Raw genomic sequence first — 18,652 nt, 5'->3', positions numbered from 1 at the left:
CTTATTAGCATTTTTTATGTGCACATTCAATCAATATGGAGCATAAAAAGGGCACATGTATTACTTGTCACTTGATTTCAAAACGGAGGATTTGTTGCCTGTATGAAGTGATCCCAGATGAGTAACCTCACTGTAGCAAATAAAATCTAGCAGGCAGTTGTGTGGGTGAACATTCTTAACATTATAAATCAAATTGCAGGCCTCTGTGGTACCACTTTCACCTCTTGATATCAAGTGATGTGTGTGATCAAGGAGGGTTAGATTAACCCCGACACAGCCCTGTTGCTAAATCAGAAGGAGATATTCCAGCAGACAGTCTAATGCTGGACCTGCTGCATCCTTAAAAGTGGGATTAACGTTCTTTAAAAGCAGAAATACCTCACTATGTGTAAGCTTTTAAATACTCCGAAATGTGGGGGAAATGAATTTACCTGCAGAAATATTTTCAGCTACACATCAGGAAAAATATCTGAACTACACAGGAAAAAGTTGCTGTCTATTCTGAATTTTAAATAGAGCGACAGGATTTGTGATGCTGTTTTCAACACTGCTGTTTCCAGGTTCACTGAAATGTTCAATACCTTCACAAATGGAACAGAAGACGCACTCTTATGGCAGTAGTCGCACCAAAGCCTTATGACCAGACAACCACTTCATTTTACAATGTCATTTACCCTTGTGCAAATCTGGAATACCCTCTCTGGAATTAATTTAAACTACTCTTGTGAATGCAGGTTTATGGAAAAGAGTATGGAAAGTAAAGCACATTGGTAAGCAACACTTTTTACTTTTAAAGGTATAAAAATATTCTTTTTAGCTAGTAAAAAGAAAACATGGGCACACCTGCATACAGATGGATGTACACACTTGCACCCCTCCCCTAGAAAAGCAGCACGCCAGTATTGGCTGACTAGCTGCTAGTCATTTTGATGCAGGTAATCAACATAGAAATAACATACAGTTAAATTTTCTTCACCTCTGAGAAATTTTAGATAACAACATTGAAGTAATTCATGGAACCTTTCCTTATTCTGTGTTAACTGCTTAAAAAAAATCAAACAACTTACACTAAAACATGGTTCTAGCTGATTATAAAATTATGAAAAGCTGATTATATAATAAGCCCTGCAAAAATAGTTTTGTCCTTGTTCTCAGAAACAAGATGGTATTAGCAGACAAATTAATAAACACAGTAATCTGGACATGTTTGCCACAGTCAAGTGTGTGGAAGGCCTGGAAAAGTGATTATTTCTTAGTCATGCAAATTGCTTGAATCCAAAATAAAATTGCCAGTGTTTCTGGGGCAGCATCAGTATTTAAAGTGGATTCCTTTTCTTTTGCTTTTTCTAATTGTTTGTATAGTAACTTTTGTTTGATTGTGATAAACCACTCTCATCTACAGTGTTTACCTTGAGTTTAGCAAAATCTGTACTATGGAATAGGGAAAAAAATACTGGCCTCCCAAAGGATTTGTTCCTCCTTTCTTCCTCCTTCTCCTCTTTTTTTTTTTCTGTTTTCGTCGTTGTTGTTATATATACATATATATATGTCTCTAAGGTCTATCTCTTGATATTTGGTATACTGTCACTGTGTTAAAGGAGAATCTTTACAGTTTGGTCTGATCCAGTTTTTCAAGTGTGGAACACATTCTGCTGACAGGGGTCAAGTGCGTTGTCTCCTGGCAAACGGTCAGTTCCGAATCCCACCCTAACTGATATTTGCTCTTTGGGGATGGAAAAAACCCACAACGTGTTTTATAAAGCTCAAATTGGCCTTATCAAACAAAACATCTGCTAGGTTTGTGAGTGACTTGTGACAGCAGGAGACATCAGCACTGGCCTCCCCAATAGAAGTCACTGCAGTTAATGGAAGCTATTATGGAAGAATTCTGGCAAGAATATATTTTTTTCCAAACAGCTAAACAAAATTAAAAGAAAAATATGTTATGTTGTTATGGTAACAGCTATTTGAAAAATACTGTAACAAAAGGCAATTGAATATCCAACTACCACGCTGCTAGTTTGACTATTTGGGTTTCTTTTTAAGCAGTTTATTTACAGAGATCCCCTCCCTCTTCCTTATGCAGCCACAAGTGTGAGTGTGCACACTCAGGTAAGACACCACCTGCAAATAGTTTGTGTTTGCAGAGCTTCAGTCTTGGAGCTTCAAAACTCCAGATACTGCAGATTTTTACATGACACTCGAACATCCAGTGTTATATGGGCTGAGTCCCTCCCTCACGTGGCAATAAACTCACATTTAGTAGCATTTCCAGCCTGCACTTTTGGAACAAAGAGGTGGTCCTGCACTCCTGTTGCCTCATGGGCTATGGCCAGTCTCTTTGCGGGTACCACAGCTACTCTCTGGAAAAGCGCAGAATCTCATCTCTGCACTTTGGGAATCAGCACCTTCCCAACTGCTGGGAAAGCAGAGTTCGAAAAAAGTCTCAGGAGATAAAGCAGAATGCAGCAACATATCTTTTCAAGGCCTACAATTGTATTTTGCACTTTACAGTTTTTCAGAAAATTTTCTCTGAACAAGCAGAAGTTTCTACATGCATTAACTTTAGCATCTGACTTTGAACAGAAGCATGTAGCCCTCATTCGGACAAAGCTGAAGTTAGCGCATAATGGACTTTGGGTAACAACTGAAGGGTCTGGCCACTTGATTTTACAAGCTGATGCATGTACAAGCTGATAATACAAAAGAGCTGGAGGACACAGCCAGCTCTTCCTCTTAGACCTGTGCTTTCAGCCATCATGTTTACAAAAAACCAGACAAACAGCACACATTTCTGTGGTACTCGTCTCAGGCTGAACAAACCTAGGAGCTTTGCTAAATTTCCTCCAAACCGCATAACGGAGGCTCAAGTTACACTGTATAAGTACTGCACAGGAATTGTGAACGTCCTATTTCTCAGTACAGAGATAAGATTTTAGAAATGTGAAGCTTGCATTTTCATTCTAATGACAGTAACCAATGTGGTTTATCTAACAGGATTACAAAAGGGGTGGCAGGGCGATATAGATGTTGGCTTCTAGTTATTTTGCTGTAACTGGGAATTTTGCAGTCTTGTTGTTTTCTAAATAGTCAAATGTTTGTTAGTGTCAACATTAAAATTTGCTTGTGACTAATATTAAACAGCAAAAATCCACAACAGCTTCTTTTGCAGCTCTTTACAAAAGAGAAAGCAAGCTATCTCTTCTCTGCAACCATGCAAGTTCAGCAACAACGCCCTATGGACACTCATACGTATATATGGGACTGTGTCTGGAAACTGAATGCAAACGGTGCTGTTTTCTAACCCACCCAAAAATCCCTTGAGCACTTCAGGCATTCCAGTCAAAGTGATTCTTTAATGCGGGACCTACTTACCACATTTGTTTTATATTAGAAAATGCTGTAGAGGTTGTTTACATTTGGGAAAGTCAGTGGAGAGAGATTTCTGTAAATGTTCTGGAAGAAAGATTGCACCGTTACTGTAACAAGGACAATTATGGACAGACACACGTAATAACTGTTTAGAAAATGTCAGGAGCATTATTGTGGATAACAGACATTCTTTTCTTAGCATTGGCCTTGCCCGAGTTTCATTTTCTATTGGTGTTGTCTGCCTAGATTGCTTAAGACAGCTGTAGTCTTCTCATTTACATTACGGTAACAAAAAGTTGACTGCTGGGTTGTCCCAGACGGAGTTCATCTGTACAAAGGTCTGAAACTGCGAGGGAATACCTGAAGTGTCAGACATGTCCAGCATCTAGTGCTGCTGCAAATTATTACCTCTTCCAGGTCAGAAAGGCCAAAATAATTTCCAGCTCTATTTTTCTAAAAGCCATTTTCATTTAATCTGTCCTTTACAAATGGTAAATTTAATGAGAACTTCAGGAATAATTCAAACTAAAATTAAGAAAAAAACCTTGATATATATACATATTCAATTCAAATATATTTTAGTAAGCAACAACCTGGCCGCTATTGAAATAGTTCTCAAGTACTATTGAAATAATAGATACGTTCACAAAGGAAACCTGCTTTCTTTTAAAGTGACTGTATGCATTATTTCAGCTTCTGATAATAGCACATTTAATACCAAGGCCAAGATGCAATCAATCTTTTTTGTTGGAAGAAGGTGTTAGATTGTACCCATATGCTTATATTCACCTGGCAGCTTCAACCCACTGAGCATCCTGAAGTTCCAGCAGGGCTGCTGCTTGCTTGGCCGCCGCTGTACTCCTCTGGCCTGCTTTGCGGGGTCGGGGGGAGCAAAGGAGGAGAGAGCGGGACCAGGGAGGAGGAAGAGGTCTGTCTCTGAAGAGACACTGAATTAGACTGGAGTGAATAGTTGACGTCCTCTGTAATTATACACACATTGAACTCTTTACAGCTGACTTAAGTTACTTCGAACTGCATTGGTGTGGCCCTCCATATTGATTAAAAGCAGCATCTATTTACTTTAACAATAAATGTGGAGATTAGTAAAAGTTCACTTGATCACAATAAGAAGACCGATAATTAAAGGGCAATGCAACCCAGATGGAGTGTAAGTGCCTGAAGCAGCATGTTAGGATGCATAGGCTGCTTTTGTACAAGAGGGTATACACGTGTAGGTTAAGGCTTGCAGAAAACCCTTCAAGTAGACACTTTTTGCAGAGATGCTTAGAGCAGAGGAAGGCCAGAACCTGTCCCGAGAAGGCTGACCCAGCAACACTCCTGGGAACAACGACAAATGCAAAGCTCTGGAAAAAGAAAAAGGACTTTAAAGCACAACGTCACTAAATGGACGATCCCTACAGAACCTTTGAAAGAGGCCTCCATATCTTTTATTCTTCTTTCATATCTCCTCTCTGAGAAAGAACTAGTTTAAGGTAAGCGTGACACACTGCTGATTCTATGGGTTAAGCTCTTAATGGCATAGGGTCCATAAGAAAAGGAAGAACTGGGTTTACTATGTGACAGCGTCAATAGAAACACTCCTCCTCTCCTTGTGGGATCTCCTATAGGGACAGGGGAGGACAGCTTTTATTGCTATTGCATCTGTCCTTCGGTTTACATGGTAGACATTGCGTTTTACTAATCCCTTTTTATCAAGAAAGCAAGCAGCTGATAACTAGAGAAGGAAGTGAATAGTCTCAATCCCATACGGACAACTTGGAAAATCAGATTCTGAAGTGGCTGCATCCACGCTTTGTACTAAAAGGGTCATATCTCTTGATAGAACTTGACACCCATCCCTTGTTTCTTTTCTTTGTACCGATACTGATGTGCTGTGTGCTTACCTCCTCGCAGAAAATGACATGATAAAATGGTGACTTCTGACGAGCATTGCAGCAATTTCCAGAGACCAGAATGTAGGAAATAGTAGACCAGATTGTTACTGAAACACAAATGATAATTGGGATCTTAAATTAATAACACTCTCCCTCATGTGATATCTCAACATAAATTTCCAGCTGAAGTAAGACTCACAAATTTTGGGGATTTTTTCCTGACAAACACTGTCACCAGTTACACTGGTCCTACCAAAGCCCCATTTTAAAGAACAGCTTAGGTAGTTCACACGTGGTGGGGGGTTTTCCTCAGTAGTTTTAATCGGGCACATGTCAGAACTGTTTAACACCAAGCCAAAGATTCACTCAGTTACTTTGTAGCTATAGAGAAGACAGTAATTTTGCAGTGCTAAGCAGCAAGGTGAATAAGCACAAAGTCAGGGGCCTCCCCCAGCCCCTCACTCCGGGGCTGCCAGGAGCTGGGAGGAATTTCCCAGGCATCAGAGGCTCCCTGGGTCTTCTGAAAGAAGGTGAACACAGACAGACCCAAGGCCTACAGGGTGGCTGCTCTGGCTTTCACAGCAGCTGGTATTTTGAGATTTCTTCGTTGCAGAACGGTTAGAATAGTTACCCGTGGTGAAGAAGGCTGCGTGTACCGTGTACCCCCTTCTTCCATCGCCCGGTGTGTCCCAGGCTGCCCTCCGCTCCGTAGCTGCCTTGGAACTTCCAGGGCTCCTGGTTCTGTGTCCAGGATGTCACTAAAAGGCTACAAAAAACTACCCAAACACTTTGTGGAACACACGTGTCAGGCACCGCTTTCCTCCTTGTGTTGCATATGCACAGCAGATTAGGGGCTTGTTTAGGAAGCAGTCAGGAATCTCTTTGTTTCCTCCTTTCAGGTACAAGGTGAATTAATCCGTTTGGAAACCAGCAAATCCACCCCTCCCCTCCTCCCTCCCCATATGCCTGAATTCTTCCAGCCTACATCTCTTGACAATAAAGACAGATAAAGCTCGGATACCCTTCCAGACGAAGGAATTGAGCCTGTTTTCTAAATAAATCGCTTTTGTTGTTTAAAGCTCTGATGAATGGAGACACAGGGCCAGGTTGGTCGCTGGAACAGTACAATGGATGTAAGAAGGGGTTTTTTTGCCATATAAATCATTCACATTGTTTAAGGTACATTGATCAATCTAATGGCTTGTAATAGGCTCCTAATTGCCACTAGGAAAGTATTGCAAGCTTGCATTTGAACGTGAAATGGTTCATGATCCGAGCTGAAATTCACCTTAAGCCTGAGCTCCAGTAATTACAGAACACAGGAGGAGCACAATGAACGGTTCCCCGTCTTCCCTCGCCCTAATCCCAGGACAGAGGGAGGAGGGAGAGGGGAACATATGAACGGGGGTCCAGCGTATTTTCCTCTTCCAAACCAGCAATTCATTAGCGGGCGAAACCCGCAGGAGGATTTATTGGTCATTGTGGACCGGAGAGAACTTCGTAACGTCAATCACCCTGCCCCTCGCGCTCCCACGTACCGGTACCCGCAGGCAGGCTGCCTGCTTCATCACAGCCACGGCTCCGTCACGCCTGGCCGAAGGGAGATGCCCGGTGCCGGGCCGGTGCGGGGAGCGGGGCAGCGGGAGCGGTGCGGGGCCAGGCGGCCGCCCCCCGCCGGCACGGGGGCACCGGCGGGGGCGGCCGGGGGCTGCCAGCTAGCGGCTGCGGCCACCGCTCCGCTGCTCGAAATACAGACCTCATTACCAAGTCATCAGAGCTTCTTTAATAGACTTGCGTGGAAAGGCGGTTTTACGCTCTATAAACGTGGCTCCAGCCGTTCACTAATTAAACTCCTTCTATTTAGAAACACCTTCATTTTCAGCGAGCTTTGCGAGCGCCAGGCACCGGCTGAATTCCGAACCTGCTGCAGCCTGAGCCTGTGGTGCCTAACCTATGCATCACAGCAGCGCTGGGAGCATGTGAACCAGGAGATAAAACCCTCGCACAGTGTTCCTCGTACGACGTTCCTCAGACTTCCCTACCAAGGCAGAAAATAAACCTATGATGCTGTTGAATAATCTCCCAATAATTGTAGTAATTAAAATCATCATACAGTCTGCAGTCACCTTCCTTCCTTTGACACTAGTCTTCCCTTGAATTGTTAACGTGTCTTCGGCTGACACAAACAGAACAAGGGAGGTTTAAAATACACGGTCCACAAATTTAGCGGAGACAATTAGTTCCACAGACACGTTTTTGACTGCGTTCAGCAGACAAGAGGATTTCTAAAACTATCGTGCAGGTGTTTTGGTTTTGTTTTTGTTTTTGGTTTTTTTTTTTTCTACCGCAGGGTAATGTGGGTCGCTCTGTTACTCCTGAACAGTGTCACCTTAAAGATGGAGCAAAAGATGAAAGCCCAGTCTGATGCTCCACCCCGGGGCTCTGTGTGCAGGGGGCAGGAGGAGAGGGGAGTGCATTCTGTAACAAACATCACATGAAAGCTCAAGCAGAAATTGTTGGAGAGTGCCATAATTTTCATTTAATTTCCATGATCTATTTGATCCCAGTGCTCATTCCCTTTTTATTAACTGTAAAAGATCTCCCTCTAATCAAAAGCTGCACTTCATCTTTACCCACAAATGAAAAACTATAGCGGAAAGAATTCAGTGGACTCAACAGGCACCAAGGTCTGTATTTTAGTACTGCCTCTACATAGCCTTCCCCCTTTAATATCTGGTCTTGGGCAGAATAGTGGGGAAGCCTTTTCTTAACTGAAGTTCTTAATTTATCACCAGGTCCCCCTCTGCGCTGCTCTGATAATCAAAGGTGGTTTCTAGATCACGTAAATGAAAAGTGTAATTGAGAGAGAGGGGGGAGGGGGCTCGTACGGAAGTCCTGTTGCTAAAAAAAAAAAAAAAAAAAAAAAAAATCTGGCAGGACGCAATTATTTATCTCGGCGATGAGAGCAGTTTGCCTGGTTCCTGCCCACGTCCCTTCTGTTTGGCAGAAAATGAGGCTGCTTCTCTTGAACTTGGAAGGGTTTGCCCCTTTCCCACCCGTAACACCCACGTGTAAAACTCCCGTGCCCCTCCTAGGATCCAGGGGAAACTGTACAGCAACCTTACATTTAACTGCTGTTAAATCGATTGATTTGGAAAATATTTGGCAGCCCTTTCCCAGAGCTCTGTCTGCATAGAAGAGCCATTTCATCTGAGGCTCTTGAATATGAACCCGCGAGCCTCCCAATCAGCTTTAATGAACGAATTGTTTCCCAGCTTTACCTCCCGAAGACAGCAACTTTAGTAGTTGCACAGATCAAAAGACACGGGTAAAGGGAAGATGGGAAACAATATTGTTCAAAGGAAGTGAACTGTTGCATTTAATTAGGCTATTCTTTATTAGTATTCATATTGAGATTTATTATTTTTTTTTTAAATCTATGTTGATTTAACGGTACTGTATTTATGATGTAAATATATTCCGAGGAGAAAACGTCACGGATCAATTGTAAAGGACCCGGATACATAATTTTAAAAAATCAGTTTCAGTTTATATGAGGTTCTCACCCCACTTTCGCTTCTTAGTCAGATTTGTTTATGCAGAATCGACATTTAATAGTGCTAATTGCACTCCAGTTAAATTGCCCTGATTGCAGAAAGGGAAGCAATTTTCGTGCTCTCTGTCTGGGTTTGGAAGAAATTGTTTTATATTCACCTCTTTATAAAGAAGTGGAGATAAGGCACCGAGCCTTTGCACAAATTGCACTTATGGGCTGACTGGCAGCATTCAGGCGCTATAATAGAGCATTATTTGGCCGTTTTGAATAATGTAAAGCATTTGCTGAAAGCTATTCTCCTGAAAATTGCTTTAACTTTTAAAAGGGTGATGATTCACTCCAAACCAGGCCTTTGTTACATTGTCATTATCCCCCCAAATGTTTTAACAGTCAGCTCAACACTTTAGCATAACACATTGATCTTTGTTTAAAAACTCGATTTTTGGAGTATGAAAAAATATGTCAGAAAATACTTGACCCCCCGAAAGATTTTAGCAGCCTTCACCCTTCCGCCGCCATTCGCTCAGCCTTTCCGCCGCCCGCCTCGCCTCTGCGGATTTTAGGTACTTTTTCCCACTACAAAGGGGGCGCGGAGGGAGATGGAGGCAGATGCGCGGCGGGCAGAGCCAGCGCCCGCCTCCGGCACAGCGAGTCCCCTCGGCCGCGGCCGCGCAGGCGGCGGATGCCTTCAGTGGCGGCCGCGGGGCAGCACCGCCGCACGTCCCGCCGCGGCACGGCCCGGGGCTCCCCCGCAGGGGGGCAGGACCCGCCGCCCCCGGGCTGGCCGGGGCGCCGCGCTGCCACTGGGCCGCCACCTCGGCGGGCTGCTGGGAAGGAGCGGCGTCCCCCCGGAGGGAGCAGGGAGGGAGGGAGGAAGTAGGGAGGGAAGGGAGGGAGGGAGGGAGGGAGGGAAGGAAGGAGGGAGGGAGGGAGGGAAGGAGGGAGGGAGGGAAGGAAGGAAGGAAGGAGGAAGGGAGGGAAGGAAGGGAGGAAGGAGGAAGGGAAGGGAGGAGGGGAGGGAGGGAAGGAGGAAGGGAAGGGAGGAGGGGGGGAGGGAGGAGGGAGGGAGGGAAGGAAGGAGGGAGGGAAGGAGGGAGGGAGAGAGGGAAGGAGGGAAGGGAGGGAAGGAGGGAGGGAAGGAAGGAGGGAGGGAAGGAAGGAGGGAGGGAAGGAAGGAGGGAGGGAAGGAAGGAAGGAGGGAGGGAAGGAGGGAGGGAGGGAGAGAGGGAAGGGAGGGAAGGAGGGAGGGAGGGAAGGAAGGAAGGGAAGGAGGGAGGGAAGGAGGGAGGGAAGGAAGGAGTCACCTGTTGGGCGATTGCTCCCGGGTGCCCCTGTCGGACTCCTCGCCTGGCCCGCGGGGGCTGTGTCGCTCCCCCCGCCACCGCCTTTCAATCGCCTCCACCCGTCGAGGGCTACAGGCCCCCTGGGTAAAGCCGCAGCTTATGATCTGCTGCAGGCAGAGCTTTCGGAGGCAGGGTTTGCAGCGCACTCCCCGGACCCCTGCGCTCGCTGCGAGTCAATGTGGAAAGAATTAAGCGCAGAACAGTATTTCCTCCTACTGGCCCGACTCTGTTTAATACGTGGCGACAAAAAGGCGAGCGCCCTTTGAAAATAGCCTTAGACGTTCAAATAAAAGATAATCTCCAGGGACATCCTTTCCTAGCGTGGCAGGCGTCCCGCAGATTGCATAACACAATGTACAACAAGACGCAATGCCCGCCTTATTTAAGCACGAAAAAAAAATTAATATCAAAATGAGTAAAGAACAGCGAAATCCTCTCAAATTCGCAGTTTCTCCATCTTGCTCCTTAGCGATGCCTATTCTGCATCTGCTAGGAGGTTTTGCACCGGATGGCTGAGGCGGCACCGAGGAGAAGGAAATACTGACTCAAATGCAGAGCAAGCACCCGGCGTTGCTTGAACGCACTCGTATTTCTGGCTCAGAACTGTACCCAGCTGCGCTGGGGACGGCAGAAGCGGAGGGGAAAGCTCCTGTTCCCAGCCTCACAGAGACGATCGCAATGATGAAAAGTTGCACGCCTATTGATCTTCCGAGGACCCAGTGCGGGCAAGTTCTGGCCAATTACTTAAGAAGCCTCGAATAATTACAAATCAAAGGGACTAGCTTGCAAGACACTGAGGAGTCGAGGTTTGGACTTACATTTCGCACATGCAGAGAGCAGGTAAAGTCTCTGTCGCTCACTGGGCGTGTGGAGTGTGCACAGTGCAGAGGCCACAGGCAAGTGCTGGGGAGGCTCGTTCCAGCAGCGCCCGAGCCCTGCTCGGAGGGAGCAAAGCCTTCTGCCGTTAGCAGCACTGTTTCCGCGCGGGTACATGAGGCTTGGAAAACGTGCTGCCGGCCGCGAATGTGACTTTCAAACTGTTTTGCTGGGGGATTGCTCTGCAAAATAAACCCCTCTGTCTTAAGCGACAGGGTGTCATAAGCCCCTCGTCCCCCCTCCCGTCCCGGTACGAGGGCAAAGGGATGTCTGACAGTTCCCTGCCTTCGGATATTTTTTTTTTTTTGACGCTTTGTATGTAACTAAAAAACCTCTTCCGTTCCTTTAGCAAAGAACGTAAGGAATGCGTTGTGCGCGCGACCACATCTAGCATTTAGCAAAGCAGAACCAAAAAAAATCAACGTGTTTTCATAAAATGTCACGAGGCGCGGTTAGGTTATTTGTATCCAGAACGGGGAGCCGCTGCCCGAGGGCCTGTGAAGGAAGAAGGGCCTGTTGAACAGGCAGGCGCGGCGCAGGTACCCGGTAGGGAGGCTGGCGGGTGACCGTAGGGCAGCAGGGCTCTGACACCGCCCGCACCATTCGCAGGCGGCGGCGGGCGTGACACCGGCCCTCCGCCCACGCTGGCCCCGCTCCCGGCTCCTGCCCTCTGCGGCTCTCCCCGGTCCTCCCGCGGCCGGCCGGTGCCGGGGCAAGTGTCACCCGGGCCGCACGTCCCCCGCCTTCTGCCGGCGGGAGTCGCAACCCGGCGGGCAGCCGGGGCTTGTAGTTAATTGCGGCGCGGTCGCCGCAGTCCGGAGCGGGGAGTTTTCTCCCCGCGCGCTGACTGGCACGCGCCCCGAGCCCCGGCGCCGGCACCTCCGCGCAGCCTGATTGGCTGCCGGGCCGCTCCGGCCCGCTCCGCCCGCGCCCTCATTGGGCGAGCGCCGCCGCCAGCGGTACTTCAAAGCGGGCGCTGCCCGCACTTAGGCAGAGTTTAGCCCCGCCGCGCCGGAGTGTCCTTAGTGCCGCCGGGCAGCGCGGGGCGCACACCGAGCGCCGTCCCCTCCGCCCCTCCGCCCAGCCCAGGGACGTGCTATGGCTACGTCTATCCTCGGGGTAAGTCGGCACCGCGCGCTGCCCGCGGCTTCCCGGCGGCGGCTTCGCTGCCCGCTGGAGGAACTGTTGCTGCTGTCTGTCGCTGCCGCCACCGCCGCGTCGCGGCTGCCCCTCGTGCAAATCGCGCTGACCCGCGGGCGGGAGGTAACCCCGGCCCGCCTCGGGGACCCACCGCGGGTTTCCCATCGGGGCGTTTGCAAAGAGTTTTAGCCCGAGAAGTCGCTCGGACGGAGAGGAGTCGGGCCCTCGTGCTCGCTTTTGTTTTCCGATTTTTATTTACGTTGTCGTTTGTTTCCAAACCCTTAAGTGCCGCGCTAAATTTCCGAAGGTTGTTGCTGGCTCGGCTCGGCGAGTGGCGCCGGTCGGGAGGCTCCGCGCCCCGCTTGCCTTTCTGCCACCTCCCTTCGCCGCCGCGCCCGTTCGGTGGCTCGAGGAGACGCCGCGTCTCGCTCCCAGGGGACCGCCGGTGGCCGGCGGCGGGCTCCGGCAGCCCGGCGCTGCGCGGGGCGTCCCGGGCCGCCCCCTCGGAACACGCGTGTCTGCCCGTGCCCGCCGGGATCCGCTTCCCACGTAAGTCCCTCGGGGGTCGAAACCGGTCCCCGGCGGAGAACGAGACGCGCCGACCGGCAGGGCTGGAGCCTTCCTCCAGAATAAGGGGGAAACTTTTCCGCGGTGCCGCTCGTCTCGCCGCCGTTCCGGCCGCGTCCCCGCGGGAGCCCGGCGAGGCGGCAGGGGTGAGGCTGACGGGCCGGCTTTGTCTCTCCCGCAGGAAGAGCCGAGATTTGGAACGACTCCGCTGGCCATGCTGGCCGCCACCTGCAACAAGATCGGCAACACCAGCCCGCTGACCACCCTGCCCGAGTCCAGCGCCTTCGCCAAGGGGGGCTTCCACCCCTGGAAACGCTCCACCTCCAGCTGCAACCTGGGCTCCAGCCTCTCGGGCTTCACGGTGGCCACGAGCAGGGGCTCTAGCGGACTGGCCAGCGGCACGGGCACCGCCAACAGCGCCTTCTGCCTGGCCTCCACCTCGCCCACCTCGTCGGCCTTCAGCAGCGACTACGGCGGCCTCTTCTCCAACTCGGCGGCGGCGGGCGTATCCCCGCAGGAGCCCGGCGGGCAGTCGGCCTTCATCTCCAAAGTGCACAGCTCGGCGGCCGAGAGCCTCTACCCGCGGGTGGGCATGGCGCACCCCTACGAGTCCTGGTACAAGTCGGGCTTCCACTCCACGCTCTCGGCGGGCGAGGTGGCCAACGGTGCGGCCTCCTCCTGGTGGGACGTGCACACCAACCCGGGCTCCTGGCTGGAGGTGCAGAACCCGGCGGGGGGGCTGCAGAGCTCGCTGCACTCGGGCGCCCCCCAGGCCTCGCTGCACTCCCAGCTGGGCACCTACAACCCCGACTTCAGCTCCCTCACCCACTCCGCCTTCAGCTCCACCGGCCTGGGCTCCACGGCCGCCTCGCACCTGCTCTCCACCAGCCAGCACCTGCTCACCCAGGAGGGCTTCAAGCCCGTGTTGCCCTCCTACACGGACTCCAGCGCGGCGGTGGCGGCGGCCAGCGCCATGATCTCGGGCGCCGCCGCCGCCGCCGCCGGGGGCGGCTCGGCCCGCTCCGCCCGCCGCTACTCGGGCCGCGCCACCTGCGACTGCCCCAACTGCCAGGAGGCCGAGCGGCTGGGGCCGGCGGGGGCCAGCCTGCGGCGCAAGGGGCTGCACAGCTGCCACATCCCCGGCTGCGGCAAGGTGTACGGCAAGACCTCGCACCTGAAGGCGCACCTGCGCTGGCACACGGGCGAGCGGCCCTTCGTCTGCAACTGGCTCTTCTGCGGCAAGCGCTTCACCCGCTCCGACGAGCTGCAGCGGCACCTGCGGACTCACACGGGCGAGAAGCGCTTCGCCTGCCCTGTCTGCAACAAGCGCTTCATGCGCAGCGACCACCTGAGCAAACACATCAAAACGCACAACGGGGGCGGCGGGGGCAAAAAGGGCAGCGACAGCGACACGGACGCCAGCAACCTGGAGACGCCGCGCTCCGAGTCCCCCGACCTCATCCTGCACGAGGGGGTGGGCGCCGCCGCCCGCGGACCGGGCAAGGAACCTACCGCGGGGCCCGGCGACTCCTAGGGGCAGCGCCGGGCAGCCCCCGCGGAGCCGCCGGGGGAGCCCCCGGGGAGCCGCCCGGACTCTGCCCCGCGCCGGCCGGAGGGACGCCAGCCGCCCTGCCGGGGCCCGGGGCCTGGGGCAGCGGGCGGGCGGCGGGGCCGGAGAGGCGCGCCCCCCCCCACCCCCCACCCCCGCTCCGTCCCGCCCGGCGGCCAGTAGGTACCGAGTGACACTTTCTTCCGTTTCCTTTTTCTCTTCTCTTTCTGTTGGAAGGAAAGCATCCTAAGAGAGGCTGAAGGTGAGAAATCAAACTGCAAGTCCGAGGCGGTTCCTCTGTATCTCATAAACATCTGTATAAATAGGGTTCAAAAAAGAAAAAAGAAAAAAAAACAGATCGTGTTCGCTTATTTTTTCTGTAAATGTTGATCTGATAGGGGGTTTGGGGATTTACTTTACTTTTTTTTTATTGGTGAATTCCTGAAATTCAGGGAGACTTTGGGGGTTTGGTTTTGGTTTTTTGTTTTTGGGGTTTTTTAAATTTTATTTTAAATTTCTGATGCACTTTGTGGAAGTCAGTATATATGTAAAAGATATTTAAAATGTTGAGTTAACATTTCACTCAAACACACGTAAGTTAAGGTCTCTTAAAGAAATTAAATGCGTTTATCTGTATGGAAAAAAAATCTTGACATATTTTCATTTTGGTATTATTAAAGGACTCTGAACAATATACTCACGGGTTTGTTCTTCTTCGTGCCCCCTCCTTATCCCCCACCCAGCCCTCGCAGGGGTCAGGGTTTAGTGGGAGCTCTCGCACCCCCTCCCTGTCCCCCTTACAGTGACCGTCATTAAAAATACGGCCGGGAGGGAAGGAACCGGCCCCGGGCCAGGAACGCTTGAAGTGCTCTGGCCGCTCTTTTCAAACGCCTTAGTTTTGATTTTGGGTTTCTTTTTTTGTTGTGGTTTTCTGTTGTTTGTTTGAGGTTTTGTTTGGTGGGTTTTTTTTTTTTTGTTGTTGTTGTGGTTTTTTTTATTTTTTTTAAGGAATATAAACAGAGTCGGAACCCTGCGACAGCAGCTGGGAACCACACTGAGCCCTAAGAGCCTTTGGCGAAACCAGCACCGAACTGTGCTGAGAAACTATTTATTTAATTTAAAAAGCCTTTAGTGCCACAAGGCTGCCTAGGTTGGGAGGTGATCTCGGGGGAATAAATCGCTAGAGTCAATACTCCGGAAAAGACATTTCATGCCTAAATGAAAATCTTGTTAAATGTTATTAATTTTGACTTAGAGCACACAGCAGCCCCCTGTGCCTTGTATTCCCTTATTAGGGATTCATGTCTTATCAAATATCTAATTAATCTCCTAGACATCATTTGTTCTGGCCAACTTTATCTCAGCTGGTCCACGGGGAAAACTCCGAATATTCTCGGTGACAAAGCTCCCTTGAAGATCCTTTTAATTGTCCAAATTAACTGCACCAAATTTGCATGTCAAACGGTAAAGGGCAACCTGAGATAAAATGTAAACGTTTTAAAAGCCCCAAACTAAGCACTTGATTTGATAACTAGGCTTTTTAATGTTATGGAAGACAACTGCTCCTTTCCTTTTCAAAGACAGTTGATCTATGCAAATAGTGAATTGGAAATGCTTATGTCCCCATGCAGTCAAATGGTCCTTGCATGTTATTTGAATATCAGTGGCTCTGCTATTGAAAAGGTTCAAGGATGCTCTCTGACTTCTTTGTGATTACTCAGTGCAGCGTCTTATTCTGAAGAAAAAAACCTCAGGAATAATTAAAGGCTGGGCTAAGGCCTGGGAACACATTTGGGACAGGAATCTCATTTAGACAGGCTCTTTCAAAATAAGGCACAGTTAAATTGACCAGAAGGCAATTATTGAAATGAAAATTATTTTCACTCCCTTTGTCTCCTGACCACCAACCTAACAGCCACAGTATTTTTTTAAAGGCAAATTGTTAAATGAGATAATTGTGTTATTAAAAAAAAAAGGGGGGGGGGGAAGGGGTGAGAAGGAGGGGGAAAAAAAAAAAAGTTAATTTAATCTGCCCGGTACAGATTGGAGGAATACAAATATTTTAATCCTCCGTAAAACAGGGAATGCAAATAGCATCGGGAAACGGATTCTGCTGTCGGCCACCAACTGGAATAAAGACGTTGCGTTAAAGAAAATACATCTGCCGTGAATACTAATAACCGCGTCCCACCTCCTCCGCGCCACTGTTGCACAAAAGCGACCGGGGCAGCGCCGGCACCGCCTCTGCCCCGGGGCTCCCGGCGGGTCGGGGGCGGCGGGCATCCGGGAGCTGCCCCTCGCATCTGCCCGCTGGCGGCACCCTCCCCGAGAGCCGCTCCGGAATTTTTCTGGCCGAAAGCATCCCGGCCAGGTCCCTTTCCTGCCGCCCCCGTCCCGCGGCCGCCGGGTGCCGGCGGGTTTCCCGGCGGGCCGGGCAGGGGGCTGCTCGGGCAGAGCGGCCGGGCGGCAGCGGGCAGCGCGGCTCTCCCCTCCCTGCGGGCGGCGGTGGGGCGGCGGAGGAATGCACCCGCGCGGGGTGCTGGGCAGGAGTCAGCTTTGTTTTCGATTTATAATAAAACACATCAAAGGACGCCATCCAGGTCCAGTTTCTGCCAGGCCGGGGTTACAATTCTCAGCTCACTGATCAAGGACCTCTTTGCATTGCCTTTGCCCCTTCGGGTCAGAAAACGTCCATCACTTGCAGACTCCCCAGAAACGAAGAAGGGAGCAGCTCCGGGCCGCAGCGCCGGTTCGTTTAACCGGGAAAATAGAAAGCATGTCACCTTTTTAAAAATAAACGACACCATTCTTTCGTACATGTTGGCGATAATTATGTGGTCTGGTGAAACTTCTACACAAAGAGAAACTAAAGACCAGACGGCATGAGTACCGAAAACTAAACCTGATTTCTCTCATTGAGCCCGTAGTTCAGCAGCACCCCCTTAGCGGGAAGGCGCTAACCCGAGGGGGCTGGGCAGCCGGGCCCCCGCCGCCCCGGCCCCGCTCGCCCGGCCCCAGCCGCACACACCGCGCTCCGCCGCTGTCCTGGCCCCGCTCCGCCGGCCCGGTGCGGCGCGGCGGAAAACCAGCCGAAGGCGGCAGCCGCCGGCCGCCGGGAAAAGGTAAAAACGCCGGGAGGAATTATCTATTAAATGCCACTCGATCGGCGAGCCCGGCTGGCAGGCAGCGCGTCCCCTGCCCCCCGCGGCGAACCACAGCCCCAGCGGCTCGTTCTACACTTAAAAGGTAACGTTAATGCTTTTGTTCTAACGGGATGAGACAGAAACGCCCGCTCCCGTGCCCGGATAGTTTCTTAATTGCGTCTTTCAATTCAAACGGAAACTTTATCTGCTGGAGCCGCGATTTATTTGCAGCCGTTGCCCGTTCGCCGAGAGCCTCTCCCACCCTCCCGAGCGGCAGATGAAGGGGAATCCAGCAGACAGCCCGCCCCTCCGGGTAATCGGTGCGCTAAGTGTTTATTTTAAGTGAGAATAATTTAGCTGCAAATTTCCTCAAGGAATAACATTCTCAGCACATTATTAAAAAAAAAAACAAAACCAAAAAAAACCGACAAGCGCGCCCGCGGGCCGGGGCTGGCGGTGGCGCCCGGCGGGGCCCTCCCCGGCCGCACGGCGGCTCCGCGGCGCCACCTAGAGGCCGGCGCCGCCCCGATGCCGCGGCAGGCGGGCCCGCGGGCGCGGCCGGGGCCCGCCGCGGGGGTGGCGGCGCTGCGCGGGCCGGGCCGCGGCGGGGGCGCGGAGAGGCCGCGGCGGCCGGAGGGAGGCGGCGGGGGGCGGGAGCGGCGGGGCCGGGCCCCCGGGAGCGGGCGGGCGGGCCTGGCGCGAACTTCTGCGGCAGACGGCGGGGGTGGGGCAGGACAGGCCCACGGCGGCAGCGCGCGCACCCACCGGAGGGTCGCTGGCTGCCGCGCGGCCCCGTCACCTGGCGGGGCGGGGGGGACGGGCACCCCGCCGGAGGTGGATAACCGCTCTCCGCCCTCCGCCGCTCCCGGGGGCCGGCCCCGCACCTGCGGCCGTCCGGGGGGGGCCGGGCGGGGCTCCCGGCGGGCACCCACCAGCGGGCACCGGGCGAGGCCCCGCCGCCGCCTTCGCGCCGCTGTTTTAACACAAACCCCCTGCAGCGCCGCGCTCCGAGATGTGCTAATTGCTACCTGGCTGGCAGGGCGCGAAGTCCTTGTCCGTTCCCTGGTACAAAGTAGGTTGCTAGAAAATTTGAAATTGCCTTTCAGCCTAAAGCTGCCTTACCTGAATGTCATAATTACAGTAATTATGTACATCCAAATTACACGCTAATTAAATTAGAATCAAATCGTTCTAAATCGAAATCAAATGAG

General features: G+C 51.5%; 1 protein-coding gene across 1 annotated transcript; it reads left to right on the top strand.

Moving 5' to 3' along the window:
- Positions 1–12,140: 12,140 nt before the first annotated feature.
- Positions 12,141–14,283, top strand: SP9 (Sp9 transcription factor). The gene is made up of 2 exons (XM_055719099.1): positions 12,141–12,161; positions 12,931–14,283. Exons 1-2 carry the CDS (start codon positions 12,141–12,143, stop codon positions 14,281–14,283), a joined length of 1,374 nt encoding a protein of 457 aa, XP_055575074.1.
- The last annotated feature ends 4,369 nt before the right edge of the window (positions 14,284–18,652 follow it).

Source organism: Falco cherrug, chromosome 8 (genome assembly GCF_023634085.1).
Source record: "Falco cherrug isolate bFalChe1 chromosome 8, bFalChe1.pri, whole genome shotgun sequence".
NCBI classification, from domain to species: domain Eukaryota; kingdom Metazoa; phylum Chordata; class Aves; order Falconiformes; family Falconidae; genus Falco; species Falco cherrug.
The sequence above is the reverse complement of the archived record's forward strand: the minus strand, read 5'-3'. Positions and strand labels throughout refer to the sequence as shown.

Bases quoted from the DNA above. Each gene is read 5' to 3' on its own strand.
- SP9 (XM_055719099.1), top strand. From the start codon at position 12,141: ATGGCTACGTCTATCCTCGGG. The intron at 12,162-12,930 runs GTAAGTCGGCAC...TCTCTCCCGCAG, and splicing joins TGGCTACGTCTATCCTCGGG to GAAGAGCCGAGATTTGGAAC.